This window comes from Patagioenas fasciata, chromosome 3 (assembly GCF_037038585.1).
Source record: "Patagioenas fasciata isolate bPatFas1 chromosome 3, bPatFas1.hap1, whole genome shotgun sequence".
Classification (NCBI taxonomy): Eukaryota; Metazoa; Chordata; class Aves; order Columbiformes; family Columbidae; genus Patagioenas; species Patagioenas fasciata.
Window position 1 is genome coordinate 10,053,939 of NC_092522.1, and position 12,121 is coordinate 10,066,059.

At 42.2% G+C, this 12,121-nt stretch overlaps 1 protein-coding gene across 3 annotated transcripts in view; it reads left to right on the forward strand.

Moving 5' to 3' along the window:
* VPS54 (VPS54 subunit of GARP complex) overlaps positions 1-12,121 on the forward strand; it is a 51,017-nt gene that overhangs the window by 35,950 nt on the left and 2,946 nt on the right. For all 3 annotated transcript variants that reach the window (XR_011738124.1, XM_065833350.2, XM_065833351.2), the window contains exons 18-23: positions 1,948-2,053; positions 5,362-5,449; positions 6,989-7,110; positions 7,222-7,302; positions 10,722-10,829; positions 11,745-11,839. Coding sequence is in view for 2 of the 3 variants with exons in the window: in XM_065833350.2 (XP_065689422.1) it covers positions 1,948-2,053; positions 5,362-5,449; positions 6,989-7,110; positions 7,222-7,302; positions 10,722-10,829; positions 11,745-11,839 (600 nt within the window). In the remaining variant the exon portion in view is untranslated. The remainder of the gene's footprint in view (positions 1-1,947; positions 2,054-5,361; positions 5,450-6,988; positions 7,111-7,221; positions 7,303-10,721; positions 10,830-11,744; positions 11,840-12,121) is intronic.

Below are 12,121 nucleotides of genomic sequence, written 5' to 3' on the forward strand. Positions count from 1 at the left end.
TGACTAGGCTGAAATTTATGGTTTCATTTGAATATGTTTTTTTTCTCAATTATTTAATGAAAACACATAGTCATGAAAATACAGGTTTGTCTTCACAGCACACTTGTTATTTCTTGCATTAGAGGTTATCTCTGGCAAAAATCATAGAATAGTTTGGGTTGGAAGGGACCTCCAAAGCTCATCCAGTCCATCCACCCTGCCATGAGCAGGGACATCTTCACCAGATCAGGTTGCTCAGAGCCCCGTCCAGCCTGGCCTGGGATGTCTCCAGGGATGGGGCATCCACCACCTCTCTGGCCAACCTGGGCCAGTGTTTCACCACCCTCATTCTAAAAGATTTCTTCTTTTTGACTAGTCTGAATCTCCCCTCCTTTAGTTTAAAACCATTCCCCTTGTTCTATCACAACAGACCCTACTAAAGAGTTTGTCCTCATCTTTCTTGCAGGCCCCTTTAAGTACTGAAAGGCCACAATAAGGTCTCCCTGGAGCCTTCTCTTCTCCAGGCTGAACAACCCCAAAATACATGAGTCCACTACTGAATGATTACTTATCTCATTCGGAATAAGAGATGAGTTATGTGCTTTCTCAGAGGCTGCACATGCTGTTTCTTGGTATCCTGATTGCTCTGGATTGGAAAGTACTTTCTTAAAGCTGGTTATATCAAAGACATTTTAAAATATGTAATACTCACATGACATTTAAAAGCAGCTATGTGTCCAAAGACTGAGGCTTAAGCATTAAATATGCATGAGAGTGTTTTTGAGGAGGGAGTAAAACCTGGAAGATCTCGCTCCCCAGAGTTCTGACATCAATTTAGCCCAAATTTAAAAGTTCTGATTTACATAATGTCTTTGACCAGCAGTCATTTTAGGAGTTGCTTCATGGTGGTGCGTTATTGTTCAATTGGAATGTAAGCTGATGGCTCAGAACTTTGGAGCCAGCCAGCTGATATCACTGTAAAAGAGCATTTCAAGTTGAACAGTATTTGAACATGCTTTAAGGAATAAAATTTACTTAATAGATGATGTGTTTGATAATCCACCTCTGCTTGTTTGAAACTTGTTATATTTACCTCTACGAAGCAATGTTAGCTTCATGTTGGTGCAAATACTCGTTTCAGTTCTACACACTTCTACATAGAGTTTCATTGTATTTAATCAAATAAAATGCATTCATGAAAAAAAGCTTTGATGTTCCCCAAAAATTTTCCAGGTGTTTATTTTCAGTTGATTGCTCATCATCTTTCTGCACTCTAGTGCCTAAAGGAAAAAAGAGATATAAGTTTTTGAAATGTTAGAATATCTACTTTCAACATTAGATATTGCCTTAGTTTTTCTGTCTTCTGTGTATGTGAATTCAAAGGAATATACCTGCTGGAGCCTTCCCGGTTTGATCCAGTAGCTCCCAGAGGCTCCAGTGCCTGCAGAATTCAGCAGAAATTATGAGTGTTGAGCATCTTTGAATATTTGATGCTGTCTCTTCACAGCCACCTTCTCTTTTTGTAACTCCTTAGCATTCATTCTTTCCAATGGTGGTTGTTGTCTGCATTCAGTGGATTTTTATACTTGCTCAAAGTTGGCCAGAATTATACAGTAGTATAAGATATGAGCTTTGGATTTTTTTTGTCCCCTGCCAACATCTAGTTCCACAGTAGCTTTTTTGGAAATTAATAAGTTATACCAATCAACCTGAGAGATTTTTCTCTCATACATTAAGTACTTTTTCCATGCACCATCCTGTGGAATAGGTATTCTTTATAACCATATTTTATATATCTTCTTTGATGTTTTACTTCTACTTCAGATCGTGTGATGGGTTTATTTAATGCTATAATCTTTAGCATTAGGTAGCTTTCTATCAACATGACTGTCCTGTGTTTGATTTTTTTTTTTTTCCAGCATATTCTGTGCACTGAGATGACATATTTGGCTGTTTCCTCTCTTGTAGGACAGTATTGCTGTTAATAAGAATAATCCTCGAGTACTGCCAGTGTGTGGATAACATTCCTTCCATCACCACTGACATGCTTACCCGCCTGTCTGATTTACTGAAGGTATGTCTCCAAATGTACCATCTGTGCTCATCGGGAGTATTTAAGATGGAGAAAATGTCTTACTCTCTGTAAAGCTTCATGTGCTTTTCTCATTTCATATAAATTATATAAATTGTCTAGAAATGATTGTGTTTGTTACTGTGCCATAAGGTAGCCTTTTAAGCTAAGGGCATTAAAGATGCAGTTTGTGTGAATTAACTTTGGGAAGGCTGTCTGTCTTCTTCTTTAGTTGGAGTATTGGAAATCCCATCTAGTAGTGTTTGTCACAGCTGCCTGTCCTTCAGGCTGGGTGTAGGATTAATGGTTCTGAAGAAAAAGCAATTTGAGTTCAGATGCCACAGAGATATATCTATGTACAGGAAGGAAATTAATCCCTTATTTTTTTACAAGTCAGTAGAGGTATAGTCAGCAGAAGCATGAAAAATAGTATGGGATGAAGCTTCTGTTGTAAATGTAAAGATGATGGAAGACCAGGACCTTTTTGTCATTTATTTCTCGCTAGGGAAGTGCAAAGTCAGTAAAGCACAGATACTGCAAGGTAATATAAGTAAGCAATAGTAAAAGGAGCACATGAATGCATCTTGAAACTGTCATATATATGTGTGTGTGTGTATGTGTGTGTACATATATATATATATACTCCAAAGACTAGCAGTTAATTTATTTATTTATTTGAAGGTTTTCACGTGTACCTCTGTTGCCTACAAAGGTTATGTCCAGTATTAGAGTTCTAGACATAGGCATAATCTGTAAAAGACGAACAGATTCTACTCTCCAAAAGTGTATTTTACGTAAGATAGGGGACAGAAGAAGGGAAACACAGCCTAGAAGGTGGACTTCTAAATAATCTTCCTGTGGGTGATTCTTACCTAAATAACTGGATGCAGGAGCACTCCTCCCTGCAGTCATCATTCAGATTCATCCACAAACCTGCTTTGAAGGCACTATCCAGGGCAAAGCAGTCAGTCTGGAACTGGCAATGCCCCTCTTCACCTCTTGTTCTCCAACTGCTGCTTCACTCAGGTCTAACAGCACCTTTTTGTGGGCAGAATAGCAGTAGATGCTTTAAACTTGGCCAGATTTGCATCTCTGTGTTACTTCTCTCTCACTACCATATCTTGTTCTGTCTAGCTCTATGTAATTTGTGTTTTATTCCTTGATATTCACTTGTCACGTGCAGTTAAATTATTGCATTTCCTGTCTGACAGCAAAGTGCCATCAGTTGGAGAGATGACAAGAGCAGCTAGCAAAAACAAAAGCTCATTTATTACATTTGAACAAAATGAGAGCCACCCAAGGTGTCCTTGCAGGTTGACAGCTGTCAGAGCTAGCAAATTTTGAAGGTAGCAAGAGCTAGTCTTTATTGTAATGGAAACTGCAAAGTGTTCCCTGGTAATGAAATTGCAGGCCATTTTGAACTGTGGCTGCAAGCAGAATGAAGTGACACCTGTGCATAAAGAAAAACAGGTTTGTAATTAGTGGAGTCATTTAGCTGGTGCAGGTAAGAGAAGGTGGGCAGCCATGGTGCCAGAATGCAGAAATGCTTTCCTCCAAGCAGTCACAAGGAGGGGGTATTGCTCTTTTGATGTTTTGGGAATGCTGCTTCCTTGCTGTTATGTCTGTGGCAGGCCATCTGGTAACAGTAATATCTACAAAAGGTAGGGGGAGAGTGTGAGTGCCTGTCATCCTTTATAGAGCATGTTTTTAATGGTCTGCCATGCAGTCAATCAGTTGGTGCTAACCTGAGCTAAATACCTCAGAGCAGCTTTAGGCTGTGTAGGATGTATCTGTCTGTTCAGTGGGTCTACTTCTGAAGTCCACCAGGAGGCACAAGAAAAGGTCCTGGTGTTTGGTGAATGTCAGACAGTTTCAGATCCTGACTGCTGTCTGAGAGCAGAGCAGATGATGCGTCTCGCAGGTCGGGGCCACATGTAGCTCAGGTTCAGTTATGGCACTAGGTCTGGTTTGCTTTTCTGGCGCTGGATACACCACGCTGGCAGACCAGCCAATAGACAGAACAATTTTTTACTATTTTTACTCAAGGGGGGGTCAAAATTTTCGGTTTGTTCTTAACATTATCATGGAGCAAGACCCACGAAGCGGGGTTGTGGCCCCACAGATGAGGAGCTCCATGTGAATGAAAATTCCCTGTGTTGCAGACACAAGCTGCAAGGGCAACCTCATCACAATTCTTTGTGAATCTTTCTTTGGGTGCGAAAGAAAGGGTCAGCTCTCTGTAGGTTTTGTCTCCCAAGTTCCACCCCAGGACAGTTCTGCTCAGACATGAGCCCAGCCACTTCTCTCCATTCAGAGCAGGAATCAGGGACAGCAGCAATGGCTCTGCTGTCTCTACTGCATCATCAAAGCCAGTGTAGAATTTCTGGTGTGTCAAGCTGAGTGGTAGAGTAGATTTCCAAAATAAGACAGACTATGCTAACAGGAACTGTCTTACTGTCCAGAGACCTTGCTGGCCTGTGTGCATTTAGTGATAACTTACTTTCTCCTGGAACTAAGCTAGGAAGATTGTCATGAGTCATCCACTATACCTGGAATTCTTACAGAATTGGTTTTTAACATGGCTTATCATTATCTGTGTGTCATTTCTTAATCTCAGTATTTTATAGTGTTACAAACACAGATTCAGCCACTTCAGCAGCAGAGAGTTTTAGTGCTTTCAAGTTTTCTTTAACATCAGCAGTGGGGAAGGTCTAAAGCCAGAGCAGAAACTTATTCTTTTGATATTTTCCATCCTCATATTGCATTTGTCTACTCAGCAGCACTAGTGAGATCCTTACCCTTCACTCCACCCAAGGCTCTGGTTTGAGAAGTACGTTTTATGTATTTCTAGTATAAAGCTATTCTTGTGTACAAGTTTCAAAGTGAGGCTGAATGCAGCAAGTCGGTCTTGCTGCTTTACTTTTACACTGAGAGAAGCCTCACCCAAAGGTCTCATAGAGAAGCAGAAATTAGTCCCTGAATTGAAATCACCAAGCAGCTGTGTTTTTAACAACAATATTTCTGCCTCACCCTGCTGAAACACTGCCTTGAGTGCTTTGGCATAAACTGGGTCAAAAAAATAGTATGGGCCAGTGACTACTGCAAGTGGGGAAAAAGTTCCTTTTGTCTTATTAGTTAGGAGTCCTGGACTCCTCTGTAGCAAGGAGTATGTGGAAACCCTGGTACTGGCCTTCTTTTATTTTGTAATAATCTGCTTAATCTTGTGGAATTCTGTTGATGGTATTTCTAAACTGTGGTTATGTGTAGTTGTTAAAGAGTCAGCATAAATTTCCACTATCTTTTTCTTACAGTATTTCAACTCTAGAAGTTGCCAACTAGTGCTTGGAGCTGGTGCATTACAAGTTGTTGGTTTGAAAACAATCACTACAAAAAACCTAGGTATGCATTTCTATATTTAAAATGTCAAAGGTTGTCCAAAATAAAAAAAAAGAAAAAAGAAAAAAGAAACGAAAACAACACCTAAACATATATAAGCTATGTTTGTGTAGCGGTGCCATGCATGGAACACACAGGGTGATAAGATCTTGCTGGTTAGGGGGTAAAACGTATAAAAGCCAGTGAATTGTCTGATTAAGGGGTGCACTGAAATCCATCACATTCCTTTGCTGTCTACTGGATCACTTTAAACGTAAAGCTTGACTGTGTCACTTGAAGGAAACATCAGAACAAATATGCAGACTAGGAAGTTTTCCACAAAAATCTTTTGACTGTGGGAAGGTGCAGTTACTTTTTAAGTGGTGATGCTGGGAGCTGCTCAGTGTTCAGATCTTGAGATGGGAGGTACATAAGTAGAGGAATGCAGCCAGACCCCTGTCTCCCTGTGCATTTTGCTGAGCTGTTCTGTCCCGTCTGCCCTGTGGTGCTGTATTCGGTAACGCCGTGTCCACACACAGCTCCTGCGGATTGTAACCGCGTGTCAGTAATGCGCGAAATTATTCCTGTGGGTGGCTCTGAGTCAAAGATTAGTCTCTATGTGGCCGAGTGTCCTGGCGCAGTCAGGTAACTTAGGGCTCCGTGTCTGTGTGCTGAATCCAAACTATGATTTAGGCTTTAGAGTTCCTCATTTTCAGTGTACAGCTGTTTAGCTGAATTACCAGCCCCCAAGTTACCTGCCCGGACTGCTTCAGCTGCTCTGAAAAGCTGGGGAGAGCTAGATGCCCAATTCTGTGCTACAGAAAAGTCTAACGTGCTCCTTGAGACCCCTAGTTTTAAACTGTCTCCTGAAATTAAGAGCCTTTGGTGATAGGTTGAGCAGGAGTTTGACCTTGCAGTTCTCACGTGTCAGCACGTCCTGATGACCAGTGTGCATTTCCCTTTTTAAAAGGGAATAACTCGAGGCAGATGGGTTGAGAGGCTTCCCCACCAGGGGCCACAGGAGCAGACACAAGTGAGCTGGGCCAGGTCTTTCCTTCAGAAGCACATGCCACAGTGGCCAATGTGGTGACCACCGTGTGTCCTGCTGCCATCTCGGGACCTGATGGACACGGGAGAAACTCAGGTCTCAGGATCCTGCCAGGAGCTGGCTCTGGGCAGCTCAGCACTGGCAGGACGAAGTGTTTATTATATGTACACCTTCTGCAGAAGTAGTGATTCCTTGAGAATGTGGCTGCCAAGGTTAGGTAGCTGATGAGTCAGGTCTTTTGAGATCTCTCTAATGCCTGTGTGCGCTCAGAGCTCAAAATGTCAAGTAGACACTTAAAGCCTCTCGTAAAATCAGTCTCCTATCCCGTATCTTACAGAAGCTGGGTGTGAATAGCCAGGTATTAGCCTGGTGTCTTCAATGGATGGGGTTTCCCAATAGAAACAAATATCGTGTCAGATCTGTTATGTTAAAGGAGATACAGTCTCTACAAAATGACTCTTCCTGTTTAATAATTAAGCTATTTTTCTCTCCCTCTCTCGCTTTTGGATTTACAGCCCTTTCTTCACGTTGCCTACAGCTAATTGTACACTACATTCCCATTATCAGGGCTCATTTTGAAGCTCGACTGCAGCCAAAGCAGTTTAGCATGCTCAGGCATTTTGACCACATCATGAAGGTAATTCTTTTGGCATTTCCTAATTAAGCGCAAAGTTCTGCTTTTCAACTGGGCTCTGAAGAATATGAATGTTATTATATAGTAAATAAAGCCTGCTTTCTTCCATTACAGGATTATCACGACCATATAGCTGAAATTTCGGCAAAGCTCGTTGCCATAATGGATAGCTTATTCGACAAACTATTATCAAAGGTAATGATTTATGGAAATAATTATACACTCTAAATAGCAATTGGAGGTCTCATTGTATACAGTCTAGATGTTTCAAATGGAATCTTAAACTTTCCTAATCAGGAATTGTTTGAACTTCTTTAAACTGTATAAACACAGAGCTGTGTGCTGTACTTGTGAACGTTTCTGTTAACATGTGCCACCTGGGTGTCATTCACCTTCATCCCCAGAAAAAAACCTCTTTGTTTACCTCTTCAGCTGTATCAGGAATGTTTTGCCTGGCGCAGATGCTCTGTGTTTGGAAACCGAAGTACTCTCCTACCCTTAGCAGTTTTATCCGCTGACAGCTCTTGTCTGCAGCCAGCCTGAGCCAGTTCCCACGTCCTGCTCTTCCCCGTGGTGCCTCTTTGGAAGTGGGGAGTGGTAATTTCCTGCAGCTGAGGAAACAGCAAAAAACTGCTGAGGAGGAAGAGTTTTTGGTGGGGAAGGACCAGCTCTTCTGTTGGCCTGCAGACCTGGCTGGGGCTAAGGGTCTGCGCTTAGCAGTTCCTGCTGCATAGTAACGTTACAGCTGTCCCATGAAATGCTCTTAGCTGATTTTTTTGTTGTTGCTGTTGTTGGTTTTTTTTAACACTCGTCAGGGGAAGAGGTTGGTCCTGGGCTGAATCCACTCTCTTTGACTAATCTTGAGGTGGAGTACACTGAGACTGCCCTGACATGGGACCTCCTGGGCCCACAGGTCTGATGGGTGAAGTTCATGAGCTTTTAGAGCTTAGTGTTTTGCTTTGGATCTCATGTGCTCAAAAAAAGGGGGGGCAGGGAAGAAGCTGTTTCATGAGAGAAAATAATTAACTCTTTACTGACTGATTTGATTGACTGGCCATGGCAAACCCCTCCTTGTTGGAGCTCTTGAGAAGCACAGAGTGTCCCTGGTGGAGCAGAAGGTGGGGAGAGGCTGATGGAGGCGGCAGTGGGGCGGCTGTAACAGGCAGCATTTCTGTTATTTTGGTTTTTTTGCCCCACACAAAAATACCCGTTCTCTGAAGTAACAAGGCTTTTTGGTCACTTTACCCCTTATGTATTGAAAATAAAAGACAAATGCAAGAATTTAGATTGATAGTAAATAAATTAGCCCACACCAAACCAGTAGCACAGTTTCTAATTCTTGATGGTAGGTACTAAGTATCCATCTCTTACTGTCCTTCCATCTTTACAGCCCATTCTCCTCTTGTGAGCTGACACAAGTTATAAACTGAGAATATTCCCATCCCTCAGAGCTCTTAAAGGCTTGGGTGACAGTGTCTGGCTCACATGAGTGCAACCCACAGACTGCAGGAGAAAAGGAGACAAGACCATTTGTTAATTTGTCTCCGTTCCTAACATACCCCATAATTTGGCTCATCTTGTTCCTGAAATAATGAAATCTTGGCATTGAAGGCTGTGAAGAACACAAACCCAGGAAATTTGCAAACGGGCATGTCAGTGCAGCCGTGTCAGCATGTTCTTTGGGTTACATGTTTTTGTGAGAGTCCAAATATTGCAATGCCTTGTGGATAAAGTGGTTACTTGCTTTAAAGTGTATAAATCTGAATGAGTAAGCAAGCAAGTTTTGTAGTGGCACGTGTCCAGAATGCTTTAAAAACAAATACTGCGCAGTCTAGAATCATGCTTTGTAGGAGACAAACCATTTGGTCCAGTGGAAGGGACATTGACCTGGCTCTTGGGTTAATATTGGCAAGTTAATCGTGCATTTCCTGCAGGGAGCCGCGTGGGACAGGAGCTGCCGTCCCACTGTGAGACCTGCGCTCAGCGGGCGCTTCACAGCAGCATGGACAGTTCCCAGCATCTGTCTGTGAACTTTGGCAGGGAGATAAAACAGGATCTGGGGGTATTTAACATGGCTATAATTAACAACTGAAAAAGGCGTAGGTTTTTAAAAAGGGATAGATGTTCATAGAAAAAAAATCCAGCGTGGGTTGTTCCTAGCTTCTCTTGGAGCTTGCAGTCTTGTGACTGTTTGCTCCGAAGAGCTGTAAATTTTTGTCTGATCCCTCATGGTATTACACACTGTTGACCTTAGCTGGAGATAAAAATGGCCAGTGCCTCACAGGGCTGGAGCTCATGTTTCTTTCTGGTGCTCTTGCTTTTCCCCCGTCACGATGAAGAGTTTGATTTGCCTGTAGCCATGCAAGAGCCATCACTGCAGCTTGCCGGTTCCCTTTGGCTTTACAACATGCTGGTAAATTGTAAATCATTTGTTGCTCAACTCTCATGTCTTGAGGCACAACCCTGTATGCTGTGCAGGGAGCAGGGCTCCTGGAAGCAGTAAGCACTCTTTTTCTGCTACTTCACCTGTTAAGTAGCCATCAGTTTGGCTTTTCTGTAAATGCTTTCTCAAAACTCGCCCCATCCGTTTTCTATATTCTCTCACAATCAGGCAAGCTTTGTTTTTCACCAGTCAGACTAGCGTGAGAGTGTTTCCTCTAATGTGTTTGTAAAGAATTTAGTTATAATGATTTGGTTCTTCCACTGAGTTGTGCAAGGCCCTATGGGGAGGTGTCAGCCAACCAAAGGTGACCTGCCATTGTTTAACCCAGGCCCGTGCTGGCACAGCCTGTCCACCAGGAGCTGAAGAGCTGGCTTCAGTGTTCCTGGGACAGTTTTTCAAAGCGCTTCTGAAATCACATTCCGAGCTTCCCTATGCAGGATGGGGATGTAAGGATTTTGTTCCCTTTGTAGCAAATCTCTTACCATCTGGTGGTTTCCAGTGTCTTGTTTCTTGGATCTCAATTACCAGGAGAAAAGATGTTTCCTGCTTTGTTTCCAAGGTATTTCTGCCCCATTTTTGTGGGGTTTTCCGCAGTTTTCTGTGGCGAATATTGAGTTTTCAGAAGCTTCCGTTTCTTTATGCTTTCCTTTCCTCTTTGCTTCAGAAATTTGGATATATGTGGTCTTAGAAGTATTCTTCTCTCATTAAGTACTTAGGGGTGTATTCATCATTGCTTGTCTGTTACTGACTCACACAAATCTGAAGGAGAGGGCAGCTAGCAGGTCACATAGCGTGTGCGCCTCTGTGTAGCTGGCACAGTGGTTATTCTCTTTGCATCTGTAATTCGTAGGGTAATGGAAACCAACAAAAGATAATGAGCAAAGAGAAACAATTCAAACTAACAAAGATGAGTAGATAAAGTTGGGAAATCCTTAGATTTCATACTGGTTTGAAAGTTACTGTTTGCTTATGAAGCAAGAACTGCTAAAAGATTGTTTTGTGCTCGTGCTTGGCTGAGACAGATCATGCCTAGTGGGCATTTTGATTTGTGATCTGCTGAATGATTTGTGATGTCATTAGCAATCAAGGGCTTCAGATGGCTTGGAAATTCTCCTCTATAAACGGATTGAAGGTGGCAGAAAGGACTAACTGGTTGTGTTTTCATTTGCAGTATGAAGTGAAGGCTCCTGTTCCTTCGGCATGCTTCAGGAATATCTGCAAGCAAATGGCAAAGATGCATGAAGCTATATATGATCTCCTTCCTGAGGAGCAAACTCAGGTGAATGTTATTTTTGAGATTCATGTAACACCTCCCTTGCAAATGCACATGAACTCAGTAATGAGAGAGACTTCTGCTTTTATCTTGGGGGGGAAAAATTGAGTCTTTGCAAAACCCACACATTAAAGGGGTTGGCACCAATCATGCAGACAGCTCGGTCTGAACTGAAGTGTTTGGATGTGCAGGGAGAACGATGAGATACATAAAAAGAACTGGCTGATTCCAGGATTTTAAGCTGCATTTTAGTGTCTAGGGAGGTGAATCTTCAATTCAGGAATTAGTGCTGAAATTCTACACAAAGGGCAATATTTTGGGGCTCAAGTACTGCCCTTTTAGGGAATTCTTCTGTAATGCTGCTCAAACTTAGTGCCTTCTGGAGGTCCCTGAATGCATTATGCGGCCAAACTGGACCAGATGTGCTTTTTCAGTATTTTGCTGCAGTTATTGCTACTGCAGAGTTGTAAATCTAAGGACAGGAAGGACTGATACAGTCACTGAATGCACTAAATTGTAGTTCCTCTTTTGCACTAAATTAAATGGTACTTTCAAACTGGTTTTCATTATTTCTCTTAGACAAAATACTTTAATTGGTTATAGTACAGGGAAGGGGTTTATATTCTAGCCTTAATACAAGTTGCTAGATGCTTCAGACAACAGGGAATTAAAATACTTGCTCCAAATGTGTCCTCTAAGTGCAACATGTGACAAGTGAGGCTGTATACTGTCTTGTGTGTTGAATTGTATATGGCCAGAAAGATGAGGAGGCTGGAGGGCTGGCAGAAGGCAAAATCACATGAATTGCAAAACCAAAACCAAAGATTGGTGATTTAAGGTGTTTGCAATGTATTTCCTCACTGTATGCAGTGATGCAAGTGTGGGGATAGTTCCTTACTCTGGTTCTGTGTCTTCCTCTAGATGTTGTTTTTACGAATTAACGCAAGCTATAAACTTCACCTGAAGAGGCAGCTGGCCCACCTAAATGTAGTCAATGATGGAGGACCTCTGAATGGGTATGTTTGGGCACTTCTTTTTTACTGCTTAATTTAAATAAGGAGACTTTGTCTTCTGCAAGGAAGTTGTGGTTGCAGATGCAGCCATGCTGTGTTTTGTGTTCCATTTGGAGCTTTCTCACAGTAAAAGGACATGACTTGTGCCTTACCCATAGTAACTAGGACTGCAGTGAGCCTGGTAATAGATTGTGATTTGGGTATTGTCCCACTGGAAACCTGCTGTAGGTTCCCTCAGTTTGTGGATTGCTTTTTCTCTTTTTGTGTGACAGCAGTAGCCACAGT